This window comes from Desmodus rotundus, chromosome 13 (assembly GCF_022682495.2).
Source record: "Desmodus rotundus isolate HL8 chromosome 13, HLdesRot8A.1, whole genome shotgun sequence".
Lineage (NCBI taxonomy): Eukaryota > Metazoa > Chordata > Mammalia > Chiroptera > Phyllostomidae > Desmodus > Desmodus rotundus.
The window spans coordinates 88850835-88865482 of NC_071399.1; the positions used below are offsets into that span (position 1 = coordinate 88850835).

Genomic DNA, 14648 nt, shown 5'->3' on the forward strand with positions numbered 1-14648 from the left:
AACTATCAAAATAATTCAATAAAACATAATAAAATGATTTTTTTGGTGTATAATTAACGACATGCCTTATTCCTCTCCTCCTTCAATCATCTTACTCCAGCTTCAACTTCAGCTTCAAAAAAAGTGTATTCGATATAACAAGAAATTTCAAAATCATGGTTTTATACAATGGCAGATCCATTATTTTAAATCAATGAGTTGTATTAGTTTTCTGTCACTTTCTTAACAAATTCCACAAACTAAGTTAAAACAATGCACATTGATTATCTCAGAGTTCCGCAGGTCAGAAGCCTAAAGTGGATCTCACCAGGCTAAATCAAGAGTTCGGCAGGGCTTTGGGGGGAAAACCCTTTTCCCTGCCTTTCCCAGCTTCTAGACGCTGCCTGCTCTCTTTGGCTGACTCTGGGCCTCTCCTCTGTGGTCAAAGCCAGCAGCATCAGGCCAACTCCCTCGCATGCTGCCCTCTGATTCTCTCTTCTGCCTCCCCCTTCCATTGGGCCCACCTGGATAATCCAAGCTAAACCCCCTATTTGAAGGTCAGCTGAATTCCATCTGCCACATGAATCCCCTTTGCATTTAACATCGTATGTTCACATTTGGAAAGGGGGAGCACATTCCTCTGCCTAACCCATACATTATCTGAAAACTTTCTTAAATTTTGAAGTGAAAACAATACTTTTCGCACTCAAAATTAGTTCTATTGTCTAAATTTAGAGAGGAGAATTAGTAAATCCTTTGGATTACTGGAAAAGCCTTACACTAAACGAGTATTTATGACTTGTACCCAAACAGACACTGTAGTTAATAGGTATGTGGACGAAAAGGGCCGCATGCGACACCTGCCAAGACAGGAGAGGCCTGCGTGGCGGCCTTACAAACTCAGAGACCTCAAGGAACCCCCCAGGATGGTCTGAATTCAAACTTTCTAACTAAAAGCAGTCGTGGCAGGCGCGCACGTCCTGGGCTGGTTTGTTTCCCCTAACAAAGGTCAATCTTTACCTTAACTGAGCCCGTCTATTGTCTTGTTGCATCTATGATAACATACCTTTGGGAGGTCAGATCTCCTTTCTCTCGACCCTTCCAAGCACAGGCACCGCACCAGGGGGAGACCACACATCCCCTCACTGGTATTTTTATCGTGTTAATTGGTGACTGTTAACTCTCCTGTGCTCACCTGTGTAGAAGTGTCTTATCATTTTACTTTTTATCCAATCCCAGAGGTTCCCCCACCAGCTTGGCTTTCTCCCCCCTCCCTAATCTCCCACCAGTGGATTTCTTGTAACCCCCTTACACCTCCTCTTCTGATTGTAACCTATAAAACAAGGTGCTAAACTGCCTTTCCCCGGGGCATTTCTGTTTGTTGAGGTTCTGCTTCCAGGCAACTGTTGTCAGTTTGGCTCAAATAAACTCACAAACATTCTCTACACATTTGACTGTTTTGTATATTGGCAAGATACAAACTTATGGCTTAAGAAAAAAAGAATAATCACACTTGCATATTTTGACTGGCGGTTGATGTTCCTTGGTCTTCATCAACAATAAAAATTTTGCCATTAGATGAAGTAGAAATGGTCTCCGCACCCTCCTTCAGTTCTGCACATTTCTGCACTCTGCCCCTCTACCCTAAGTTCTCAGTGTCCGCAGAGAAACTGGAAGCCGCCTCCTTTTCGTCCTCGTCTTCGGAAGCAGTGAGTTTCTCCAGGGATTCTACTATGTCATTTCTCAACTCGTCTTCAGATTCTTCAAAATTTCTGAAATAATAAACAGTAAAAATCAATTTCATCATACCAAAACACTGAAGAATACACAGGAAAATTAGTTTCCCTTCTCATGCCCACCCGTATCTGAGCAATATGAAAGTTACATTTCCACTCAGGTAATGAATTACTGATCGTACCAGTGTGGTTTTTCTAAGAAAGACAACCAACGTTAGGAGAATCAGTTCTCTGTTTAGCTGGTCTTGCGTTCAACAACCTTCATTACAATATATTTATTAATACCCATTATTCTTATGTGTAAAAAGAGAAGTGAGAAGAGAATAAAGGGAAAAAAATGCCACCTAGTGAGCCCTTACTATATGCCAGTCACTGACCTAGAGCACTTTCCAAAAACTCTTTCCTCCCACACCAAACTGGAAGCGGACACTGTCATCATCAATGGATACAGAGTCCGGGCTCAGAGAGATGAAAACATCTGCCCGAGGTCTCACAGCTACTGCTTAGTAGGAGTAGGAATTGGAATTGTGTCTCCAGCTGCAATGCAGATGCTTTTATAAGGGAAGAAGGCAGAGAAAACAGTCTCAAAGACCACTCACATTGAAGAGACAAGTGAATGAGACTGAGGAAGAGCTGGTAAGAGCCAGGAAGGTTCATCATGGAAGCCCAGGGAGCAGAACATTTGGAGAAACAGGGAGCCACCAATAGGATGAGGACTGAGGGGTGATGATCAGACCTGGCAATTTCAGGATGATCAATGACCTTTTGTGAGAGTACGTCAGAGTGCCATGCAGCAGGAGCCCCGGAGAAAGGCGAGAGAGGTAAGGAAGTGGTACCGGTGAGCTTCAACTCCTGGGGGCCAGGGGACACTGGCTCAGAAGGACAGTGTTATTGCCAGAAGGTGGGGTTGATGGTTTGTTGTTGTTGGGTTGTTTTTGTTTTTTGGTGTTTTTCGGGATGAGAGAGATTTGGGCATGTTTATATGCTGAGAAAAAGTAGGCCACAGACATTGAAAATAAAGGGGAAAGTTCTCGGAGAGACGCTAGGATTTGAGCATCTGTGCAAGCATGGGCTTCCAACAGAAAGGGGGACAGTTTTTCTTCTCAGAAAAGGAGACATGGAGAGAGGAGATAAGGACTCACATGGATATGGAGAAGTAATGCGACTAGACAATCAAAACGATTCCACCTGCAAACCCCATATTGTCTCTGTTAAGCCAGAGGCACAATCACATGATAACAGCAAGGGGGGGTGGGGGTCCATGCGCAGGGCTCAGGGGCCCCCACTAACACTGGAGATCATGAATTTGGGATGGACCACGAGTTGCAGCTTCCATTTGTTAAGCTATCTTTACTGAGGTGTGTGGTTACACGAGACCTTCCCCTTGTCCTTGTTCCTTTACAGGATAAACAATGGCGTACCCCTGTGTTCATTGCAGCATTATTCACGGTGGCCAAGACAACCAAAGTGCCCTTCGACAGAGGCCTGGATAAAGAAGGCGTGGTGTGTCTACACAGTGGAGTACCGCTCAGCCATGACAAACGACGCAGTGCTGCCCTTTGTGACGGTGTGGGTAGGACCTTGGGAATATTGTGCTGAGTGAGACAAGTCAGAAGTTAAGAACCATACGATTTTACTCCTCTGTGCGTTACAAAACTGAAACTTGTGGACACAGGAGCAGTGTGGTGCTTTCCAGAGGAAAGGGGGTGGGGGGCGTAATGGAGGATGGCTTGACTTTGATGGTGGGTACACAATGTGGTGTACACACCTTGCGTCGTGGGGGTGTGCAAGAATAAAAAAAAACTCCTACTTTCATAAGCCAGGGTAAATAAAAGCAACAGGCAAACCAGAAAATTGGAGAAAATATTTTTTAATCATATTACAGATAAAAGACTCATTTCTCTAAAATAAAAAAGTTCCCCAAATCAGTACAATGTTAATAGTCTACAATTTTTACATGGCTAAGGCTATTTAATAAATGGCTCCCCCAGAAGGAACTTAGGATGGGTATCAAGCATATGGGAAGATAACCTCATTCCTAAAAGGAAAGCCAATTAAAACTAACCCGAAGTGTCATTTTTACTTCTTACTTATGAGCCATAAGTCTGGTAACAGAGAGCAAGAAAATGGGTGGGGAACTTCCATACACTGTCAGGGGAGCGTTGGTCTGTGCGGCCTCTGGGAAGGGCAGTTGGACCACATCTAATCTCAAAAGTACATACTCTTGACCCGATACTTTGCTGTTCTGGGAATTTCAGCTGTCTGTATGGACACAACTATTTGTATATGATAATATGCATTGAAGACACACTCCTTGGGGGAAAGAAGGAAGTCTCACAATATCACATACACTATGAAACTGTTTCTATAAAAAAGAAAAAGCGTGCACACCTATGCAAGGTGGGACTAGTTGCTTGCATCTTAATGCGATTCTCCAGGAGACGTGTGCACAAGGAGACCTGAGTGGGGGCTCTGGGAAGAGCAGTGTGTGGCTGAGGCAGCGACAGCGTGAAGCTATGGAAAGAGCACACCTTCTGCGTTTGGAACCACATGGATATTTCACCCACTTTAAAAGTAAAGTATAATAAAATAGCAAAGTTCGAAGGACTCCACATTTTAGAACCGATGAGAGAACTTGGTAGGGTCACAAGACACAATGGTGTTCCACACACTGGCAGGAGCCAGACTGGAAACACAGGAGGAGGGAAATGACTCCATTCACCATGGCAACCCCCACCACCACAACAAAAATTAAGTAGCATCTATACCATGAAGAAAAAACTACCAAAATACTGAAGAATATTTAAAAAGACAGAATAGATGGTGAGCTATACTGTATTCATGGCTGTTAAGATTTATAATCACAAAGATGTCAAGTCCCATAAACTATCAAATGTAATGACATTGTCATCAAAATCCCAACATGATTTTTCATGACACTTCACAAGAGAATGCCAAGATGTATATGTTGAGTAAAAGGCAACAACAGCTAAGATAAGTTTAAAGAGAAAGATTGGAGACTAGAAGACGGTGGGGGGTGGGGGACTGGCCCTGCCAGATATCCAAAGGTCTGATACAGCCACAGTGATTACAGTAGAACCTTGATGTGGAGATAGAGGTCAATGCCATTGGGAACCAACGGAGAGCCCAGGGACAGACCCACACACATGATAACACCTGAGCTCCTTAGGCTAGGTCTCTGTGGTTATCGTGCAAACAGCATGTAACTTTCTCCCGTCACTTCAGCATCTAGATAGGACCTACTCACGTATCGTCATCATCAGATCTTGGTTCCAGTTGGTCCTCGTCTACTTCAAGGCCAGTTGCCATTTCCACCGTCTGCGCACTTTCTTTAGGAAGCCGTTTTTCCGATGTTCCCTCTGTTAAAGAACGGGGAGAGAGACTAAAGCCTCCCAGCCTGTACCCCTGGTGAGGGGTATATGTACCAGCAAACCTATCGTGAACGTCAGCCATACTGGCAAAACCTTTGAAAGGTTTGAAAACAAGTAAGACAGATGACAACCGACACCCCAACTATTTTCAGCTTCGTACTGAATCTAGCGGGCAACACCGGAGACAAGAAAGAGTGAGCAGAATAAGGATCGGTGACAAAGGAACAAAATACTCCCACTTTGGGAGTAGACGCTTTGTACAAAAATTATATATATTTTAATCTTGTGTTGTAAAAGCTTAAATATTGACATTGTTGGACCACCCTACTCCTCACTGTTTCTACGAAATGAGTATCCAGCTCATTGTTCATCGTAATTGTGAACATCTGCGAGGAAAACTCAAAGCACACACACACCGTTATCTTTTTTTGGTGGCAGGAGGTGGATTTATTGCTGTTATTTAAATGGAATGTTTTTTCTCTTGGAAAAAAGATCAGACTGGAGATAGCACAATATTTTGTTTCTCCATGGCACTGCAGCCCCCTCCACAACTTCGAGCCTCCTCTAACTATAAGCTGCGCTTTTATCTCACACACAGATAGCAAAGAAAACGCCCCCGATAGATCGGCACAGTGTTTCCTCACCCTACGACTTACATTTTACAAATGTGAATTATAGCCGCTCTTTTAGTCCTTGCTGAGCCTGTATTTTTCCACCACATATCACTTTTTGTACACTCGAAAAGGAAAATATAAGTGAAACAAATTGGATAAGGTGTAACTAAAATTCCTCACATTCAGAGGCTTACTCCTCCGAATTGCTCATTTTTTTACACACTAGCTAAACCTTTATAGATCCTGATCCAAAGAGACTATAGTAACACAATTAATGACAAAGAATTTTGAATTACTTTTTAAGTCACTGATGCCTGTGTGTGTTTTTTATCATGGCAAAAATACCAAAACTTGCCCCTTTGATTTTTAAATGAACACTGCGGCACCGTATGTCTTCTCCGTCAGCAGCACGGGCCTGTGCCTCCCCGCAAGGCATCGCCCACCTGCAATGTCCTCACGTATCAGTCAAACCCCAAACACTGTTTGTGACTCGGCTTCCCACAGGCGTCACAGAGATTGTCACAGAGATTCGGGCTTCATGAGCTGGCAGACACCCTCTCCCTTAACAGTCAGGTGACCCTGGCATTACGCTTAGTGCTTCTGTTGTCCACAGCTCTGTGCCGCCCTTTCCCCTGGGAAGCGCTCCTCGGCCACCTCACTGTCTGGCTGGTGTCTCTGCCCCCTTGCCGCCTCCAGCTCGCATCCCCACGGCACCAGGGGCCCGGCCCGCACCTGTGTGCAGGCTCCCTGTGGGATGCCTGCCGCCCACAATGACGTCTCTTGTAGCGGTTCGGCCCCGCACACCTATGAGAGGACAAAGTCCCAATGTGCTAGCAATTCCCTCACACTTTGGAAAATGATCGCTGGTTTTCCTTACAGTAAACACAAGCACAATCTTGCTAAATATTGGAGACAAAAAACCCAGAAGACAAACACTATACATATTATAATGTACTTTTGCCCATAGGATCATGATATGGGTGCGCTGAATAGATGTCAGAAGTAGACTGACTCTGACCAGGCAGGTGGGTCAGTAGCTGTGAGCATCGTCCGGGGCACCAAAAAGGTTGCGGGTCCAATCCCCAATCAGGGCACAGTCCTAGGTTGCAGGTTCGATCCCCGATCCAATTGGAGTGCATACAAGAGGCAATCGATCAATGTTTCTCTCTCTCTCTCAAATCAATAAAAACATATCCTCAAGTGAAGATTTTTTTTAAAAAAAGGAATAGACTGACTCGGTCAGGTAAAGCTAAGCAGCAGGAGCTCATCACCTACAAAGCCACTAGTCCTCCTTACTTAACTTTTTATCAGTTGTCAACCAATCACATTAAACAACTACCCACCCTTCTCCGAAGTTCAGGTCTTTTGTGAATGGCATTGGGAACAGGCTTGGGAAAGCCACTCAGCTTCTAAAAAGGCTGAGACACCCGCCCAATTCTCTCTCCAGACTATAGGTGTTGCTATTCCCTTTCTACATTGACGAGTCTTGGACAGACTTCCCCAGGGGACTGGTTATGTCCTTAAAAATAAACTACATACCAGATTCTCCTTCGCTGGCAGAAAATGAGCTACTCATTAACTGGGCTGCTGCCCAGACACTCATTAAAGTTCCTGGAGCTTCACGCCCCCACTGCTTCCTATTTTCTGGTCCACCGTCGATCACCAGCACTTGGCCATCTGAAGAGGAGACAGTGTTATCGCAAGTAAAAATGCTTCTTCGTCTGAGTTTTTATAAAACCACAGAATTAGAACCTTGGAGGTAACCTCATCCCACTGCTCCTTTTATTAGGAAGAGAATGGAGAGAGGAAATCTTAGTGACCTGTTGTCATGGAGCTGGTGGGTAGGACAGTCTCCTTTTGCGTTAACTGGCTATTTGGGTGTGTTATCATTTCTATTCTATTTGCTGACTCTGAGTTCGGTGTCCTCTTTTATTGACGCATTGACTACTTAGAATGGATTAAGTTGTACCACAATACATTTGCAAGGCTTTTCTTACCAGTTTGATGAGCTCAGTAGTTTGTAGTAGTATAAATATGTCAGTCCATACATAGTTACTAATTTCAGTGATGTACTTACATGCTTCAACTTATAACACAGTTATAAATTTTAGCTTCCCCCTGGCCCCGTGTTATCAAAAGGAACGTGGAAATAAGTAATAAAAGTCTTCACCATCTATGGAGGTAACACCTGGATTTTGCTCTTACCCTCACCTTAGGAAAGACTGTGCCAGAGCTCACAGGTAAACAAAGGAAGTCAGACTGAAACTTTCATCACACACTAAACACTGCTAACATTTAAATAGCACATTGGTTTGCAAAGCAATTTTAAATGTTATCTTGGTGCTGTTACCTCTCTATACCTTGTGGGATAGCTATTATTTTAATTCTGATTTTATTGATTCAAAAAATCAACCCTCCAAGAAATGTTAACCAAGTTACGGGGCTGCATTTGAAGGCAGATCCGGTTGACCGCTCTTTCTGGGGCATTCTCTCTCACTGTGAGGAAGGAGAGATTCTGGACTTTTCCTCCTTCACATTCTCATAGCTCAGGTGGTCAATGATCTAGAATACTTAGCAGGCAGAGGTAGGGGAGGAACCAAAACAACATCCCTGGAAGGAATTTGATGCCAAATCCATAAGCATGTACTGAGCGAGCCCTGGCCGTGTGTGGGGCCTCGGTCTCCTCTTGCCAGGATGCGTGGTGACTGATGTAAATTCACTCACCCGCAGGCCTGGTGCAGCCGGGGGAGGTGATGTCGGCCACCGCCATCCTCTGCAGCAGAGTCTGAGGGGCTCCAGCATCCCACCGTCTCCTGTGCTGTGGAGCCGCAGCATCCTGCAGGAACAACTCTGGGCATAAGAAAACAGCTCGTTAATTGAAAAGCAGCCAAAATGTGACTAATTGCAACAAAGAGCTCTTGGGAAACCTGGAGCCAGTCCATCAGCTGGCCCTTCAGAAACAGAGAAGCCACCCCTGCCTTTCTCACGTGGACTAACTGTTTGTATTTCCACCCCCTCCCCCAGACCTGTATGTTGAAACGTGATGCTCAGTGTGAGGGTGTCGGGAGGTGGGGCCTTTGGGAGGCAGTTGTGTCTTGAGGGTGGAGCCCTCAAACACACACTCAGGGCCCTTATGAAAGAGACCCCAGAGAGCTCCCTCGGCCTTTATGCTGCGTGTAGTCACAGCAAAAGGATGGAATCGGGCCCTCGCCAATCTTCAAGTCCACCAGCCCCACGCTCCTAGCCTGCCCCCCCCAGGACTGTGCAATCAACGGTGCTCCGGAGCCATCCAGTTAATAGCTTTGCTGTGGCAGCCTGGACTGACTAAGACATCAATCCTACTTCTCAGACAAAAGTTATATAAACTGGTTTAAAATGGCTTCGCTTTTATTAACAACATTGATTGACTAGCCGACGTATCTAAATGTTAAAGAACGAAGGGGCGAATTCCTTGGGGTGTTTCTGAGAACTTTTACTTTGGTCAGTTTCCATGCAAATGCATCTGTTCCAAAATCTCCATTTCTAAAACAACGTGTGTTAACCATTTCCTATTTATCCAGATATTAGATTACGGGTAATTTAAAAGTCAAATACATAGAAGAAAAGTAAAATCAACCATAGTCCCACAGTCTGGAGACTATTGAAAGTTCAAAATTTCCCCCCTGCCTATAGTTCTTGCTTTGCTTTGAAACAAAAATTGGGCCACCTACCACACACCTTTTCACAGCTGGCTTTTTTCAGTTAGCAACACATCCTATCCAGATTGTTAAACATTCTCCTATACAGCCATTTGAAAGCAAACAGTTTTCTCTCACATGTGATAACTAAGGGGGTTTTGGCTGGAGTTTTAGGTTGCTGAAACTTTTTCACCGTTATAAATAACACTATAATGAACGCAATGGCAGCTACATTTTTTGTGGACCTTTGTGATTGTTTGCCCCGGACAAACCATCAAACGGGACAGTGGTAGTGGCCGGCACTATTTGCTCCACCGACACTGTTCATTGTTAAAGTTGAAGCTATTACTAATTTACTCTGATATTTTTTCCTACATATATTTGAAGAGCTACTTCTTCCCTGTCAGTGCGGGGGCTGGCGGGGGGTGGGGGGACAGGGGTGGAATGGGTCACCTCTGTTTTTTCTACTTAGCTGCCGAAGCAGTGGCAGTTGCTGAGAGGCCTGACTCCAATTTTGAACTAAGTCCTACTGCGGGGAAAATGCTATCAAACAGCACCGCATGTTACAGAGAAACCGCTTGTGAAAGAAGAGTCAGCCCATGCGGCCAATTTCATTGTTGTCTTATTTTTAAGAAATCGCCATGGCTACCCCCACCATCATCAGCCGCCTCTGAGATCAGTCAGCAGCGTGGACATGGGGCAAGTCCCTCCTCCAGCAAACAGATCATGACTCCCTGAAGCCGGGAGGACGGTTAGCACTCTGTAGCCATCAAGTTTTTTTTTAATTAAGGAATATACATTTTTTAAGGCATAATGCTACTGCACACTTAAAGATTATGGTAGAGTGTAATTGTAAGTTTTATATTCACCGAGAAGCCAAAAAGTTCTTGTGACTCGCTTCACTGAAATACTTACGGTGGCGGTCTGGAACCAAAGGAGCAATGTCTCCGTGTGTGCCTGTTTGGTTGGTGACGGCTTCACTGATCTGAACTAGGAAACTGGGAGGGTCCTGGACCCTCTCCCCATCCTCAAGCCCCCACTCAGCGGTTCACAATCTGCGTCCCTTCTCACGGCCCTGCTCTGGCCTGCACGCCAGTCACTTCCCACCTGGACTCCTCCCCGGCCTTCGGTCCCGCCCCCCACCCGTCCTGCACACTATGGCCAGCGTGAGCGTGATCGTTCTCCCCCACAAACAGGGGTTAATGCCCTCGAACTGAAAGCCGTCACAGAAGGTGAAGCCCAAGCTCCTCGGCATGCCAAGCTGTATAAAAGCAGGCACCTCTCCGAGTCTCCAGCCAGCTCACACTCCAGCGAGTTTTTTCGCATTTTGGACTCGGGACACATGCGCTGTGCCTCCTTCCTTTGGCTCATAGCACCTCTGGGACTCTGTGGTCTCACTCATCCTGGAGAGTCCCTACCACCTAGCACAGTGCCTGTGGTCCAAGGGAGATTATCGACACAATGCCTGCTGAATCAGATAAAAATCTTTCCAGAGTGAGCGGAAGGGGAACGTCGCCAGGTGCGCCCATACAGCTGTGGATGGATCCCCTCATCCGTGAAGGGAAGAGGGCGTGCTGGGGTGGGAAAGGTGGGTCGCCACAGGATCGGGCCACTCAGTGTCAAACGTGACACTGCGTGGAACGGACTGTATCTCCAGGCATTATCGAAACTGAAAGCGTTTTCCGAGCAGGGGAATAACAGGATAGCACAACTGGCAATCACTTAGAGAATAAAAGGGAAATACTACAGACAAGGAGGGTACACAGCCTAGTCAGTGAGGGGAAGAGAAAGGGACAACAAAGGACTGGCGTGCCTCCAGCACCTAGCATGTGCCAGGTGCTTTGTACACCAGGTCTCACTCAGTCCTAGCAGTAAGCCTGTGCAGGTACCGTCCCCTGGTCCTAGGAGGGCACTGAGATGCAGAGGGTTTAAGGGACTCGTGAGAGGCCACTGGAGCAGAAAGTGGCAGTGCCAGCTGGGATTCCAGCTCCCGCGGGTGTCCAAAGCCTGTGCGTTTTCTACCCCCACCCTGCTCAGAGATGACGGGCCCTGAACCAGCAGCAGAGAGAGTGGGGTGGAGGAAGGAGACTCCAGAGACATCACAGTGTGGAAACCAACCCCCCCCACCCCCCTCACTGAGAAGGAAGGACTCGCAAGTTTGGCGGCACCCATGCTGAGTTTGAGATGCTAGTGGGACTCGACCGGGGACATTTCCAGCAGAAAGTGAGAAAAACGGATGCATGTGGTGCTGCTGGCTGGGAGACCTGAAGCTGAGGGGCAGGTGAAACCACCCAAGGACTGAGCAAGGGAGGAGAGCTGAGCTGCGAGTGAGCATCTGAGCATCGGGCCGGTGGGGGTGGGCAGAGGCAGCACAGCTGGGGAGAGCCAGGGGGACCTGGCCGGCGGAGCTGCAGGGAGAGCTGGAGATGCATGGCTGATGAAACAGTTCCTTCCCACCCACAGCTGTGAAGGTGCATGCTCGTACCTGCGTCTGAACAGCACTGTTTTCCAGATGCTTCCTCTGGGTAATCCTCAGGCTCCTTCGTCCGCTCATCTTCCTTCAACTTCACACCATCCTCAAAGGTCAAAGTTTCATTTAGCACATCCATGGCCTAAACAATTCCACAGTGTTTCAGGGGAAATAAGCCATATTTTGAAAACAAAGCAAAACAAAACATTGTGTTCCCAGTAATAACATTTACCAAGATACAGAGCTGGTATTCAATATTGCGACCGGTCCGGCACAAATAACGCCCCTGCTTTTTATCACAAAATATTGTGTCATAAACTCATAAGCATGTGATTCTGGAACATAGCAATAGCACACTAAACACACCATAGGACATTTTAGGTGAGATGTTCTAATTAAAATGATAAATTATGTCACCCATATTATTGCCCCACCAACCACACTCTCGCGGGCGTTACTTCCGCCGGACCCTGGATATTAAGCAAATAAGTCAGTAGAGTTTTGAAAGTGGAGCTGTGCTGGAACAAGATACAAACAGGAATGTTTCCATTGCTTTTCCTTGTCAACAGTGACCAGCACTGACCACACGGTAACTTACTTAGGCCCACACTTCCTAACGTGAGTGAGATGCTACTGTAGTTCCTTCCACAGAATCCCCACTGCTGTCATCTCTGTGCCCTGTTTTACGGACACAAGGTTCCCCACTGTGTCCCTAGGACTGCTCCTGACACTCCACAGTCCACACCCAAGTGACCACTGTGTTTCAAGCCCGTCGAAGCACAGAGTAATAAAGGACGAGCACTCTGGGGGACAAAATCTTTTGGACTCTATGCTTTGATTCTCGCAGGCCAGCGTTGGCGCCTCACTTCATGGGCGCACCAAGGTGGGCCACCCCTCAGGTTCTGACCCAGAACCAGGCCCTGTCTCTGCCCCTTCTGGTCGTCCCAGCTCTGGACACTGAGAGACCACACAGGGAAGCAGAGGGCTGCGCTCATCGTCGGCAGCCTAATGAAGTCTTGTGCAGCAAAGCGCCAGCAACGATCTGAAAGGCGGGTGGAGCCCGAAGGGTTGTGAGGCCAGTGAAACCGCTCACTGTGACACTATAATGGTGGCTGGACCTGTCATGGTACATTTGTCCAAACCCACAGAATGTCCGACACCAAGCGGGAACCCTAATGTCAACTGTGGACTTTGGGTGGTTATGACGTGTCTGTGTAGGTTCCTCGATTGTCACAAGTGCTCCACTCTGGTGGGGGACGCTGACGGTGGGGGAGGTTATGCATGTGTGGGGGCAGGGGAGTATGGGAAATCTCTGCACTGCCACTCCGTGTTGCTGTGACTGCGTTGAAATGGGAAAGTCTATGAAACAAACAAACAAACAAACAAGCAAACAAATGTGTCCTTCACCACACACACACAAATCTGAAAGAAACGATAACATTCCAAAGCTTTAAGCTAATGAAGAATGAATGAAAGAATGGAATTGGCTATCAGGTACAAAATAGAACGTATATACACATATTTAACTTTTGGTCATTTAAAAGGCAAATTTTGCCCTGGCTGGTGTGGCTCAGTGGATTGAGTGCCGGCCTACGAACCAAAAGGTTGCTGGTTCGATTCCCAGTCAGGGCACATGCCTGGGTTGTAGGCCAGATCCCCAGTAGGGGGCACTCAAGAAGCAACCACACATTGGTGTTGCTCTCCTTCTCTTTCTCCCTCCCTTCCCCTCTCTTTAAAAATAAGTAAATAAAACCTTTAAAAAAAAGGGCAAATTTAGAGAAGGTGAAATGGAAACACAAATCAGTTAATTGTGATATTTGTTACTAGGTCTAGTAAAAAATGGGAATAAAAAATATGTTGAACTCAAGCAATAGAATGAGGTTTGACTCTAACTGTGCATTTATTGCTCTGTCAAAGAGAGCCCAGATGCGTAACTGAGCTTTAGCCAAACACCAGTACGGAGACCTCAGATAAAAGTGTATGGTTTCAGGGTACCCACTCAATTATCTTAGGTAAGTATATTAGCTGTTGACCATGTATTATGTCTTTTATTTTAATTTGGCTATGATTAAAAATCAATATCATAGGAAAATAGATACTTTATAAAAGAAAAATAAATTAAATTGGAATAATCCATGTAAGGGAATAACCATAATTTTAAAAAGAATGGGAGGATAAAAAGTATTTTGGAAGACTTATTTGAACATCAGAGGTCCTTCTAGAAAGATTTGAGAAAATTCCTCTTACTCCCTCTGGAAAAAATTCATGAAACATGCTACTAAGACACTCACTTTTTCATGCCTACTAGTGGAAATATATGTTTAACGACATACCTCTTCCTCTTTGACAGTATTTTCATCTGAAATACATTCATCCAAATTAATTTCAAACTTTACCCCTCTCTAGAAGAAAGCAAGACAAAAAATCTTAGTTCCGCAATCCAATAAAAACCTTAACATTTTAACTCGCTGTTTGACATTATAATACTGAAAACCAATAGTCGCATGTTACAAACCAAAGCAATTCTACGAAACAGTAGGAGGAAGAGCCCCGCAGGTAACCCGCCCCTCCGGCTTCTTAACACGAAACCCAAAGACAAAGTATTTACTACCTTAGCTTTATAGTTATGTTCCAGAAGTTCACTTTCCTTCATGTTCTGAAGTCTAATTTGTTTCAAGTCTCTCTCAATACCCTGAAAGTTTAGGGAAAAATTACAATATAGCATTTACTATTGATCAGACCATTGTGTTCTCACACTCCCTGAAATCACACCATGGCAT

At 45.6% G+C, this 14648-nt stretch overlaps 1 protein-coding gene across 1 annotated transcript in view; it reads right to left on the reverse strand.

The window, feature by feature from the left end:
- Nucleotide 1: 1 nt before the first annotated feature.
- The window catches only part of NEK5 (NIMA related kinase 5), a 49341-nt gene continuing 34694 nt past the window's right edge, over nucleotides 2–14648 (reverse strand). The window contains 7 exon segments of the mRNA XM_053916516.1: nucleotides 2–1751; nucleotides 4984–5095; nucleotides 7261–7398; nucleotides 8446–8571; nucleotides 11884–12010; nucleotides 14202–14270; nucleotides 14480–14560. Coding sequence (XP_053772491.1) covers nucleotides 1487–1751; nucleotides 4984–5095; nucleotides 7261–7398; nucleotides 8446–8571; nucleotides 11884–12010; nucleotides 14202–14270; nucleotides 14480–14560 — 918 coding nt within the window. The 3' untranslated portion in view covers nucleotides 2–1486.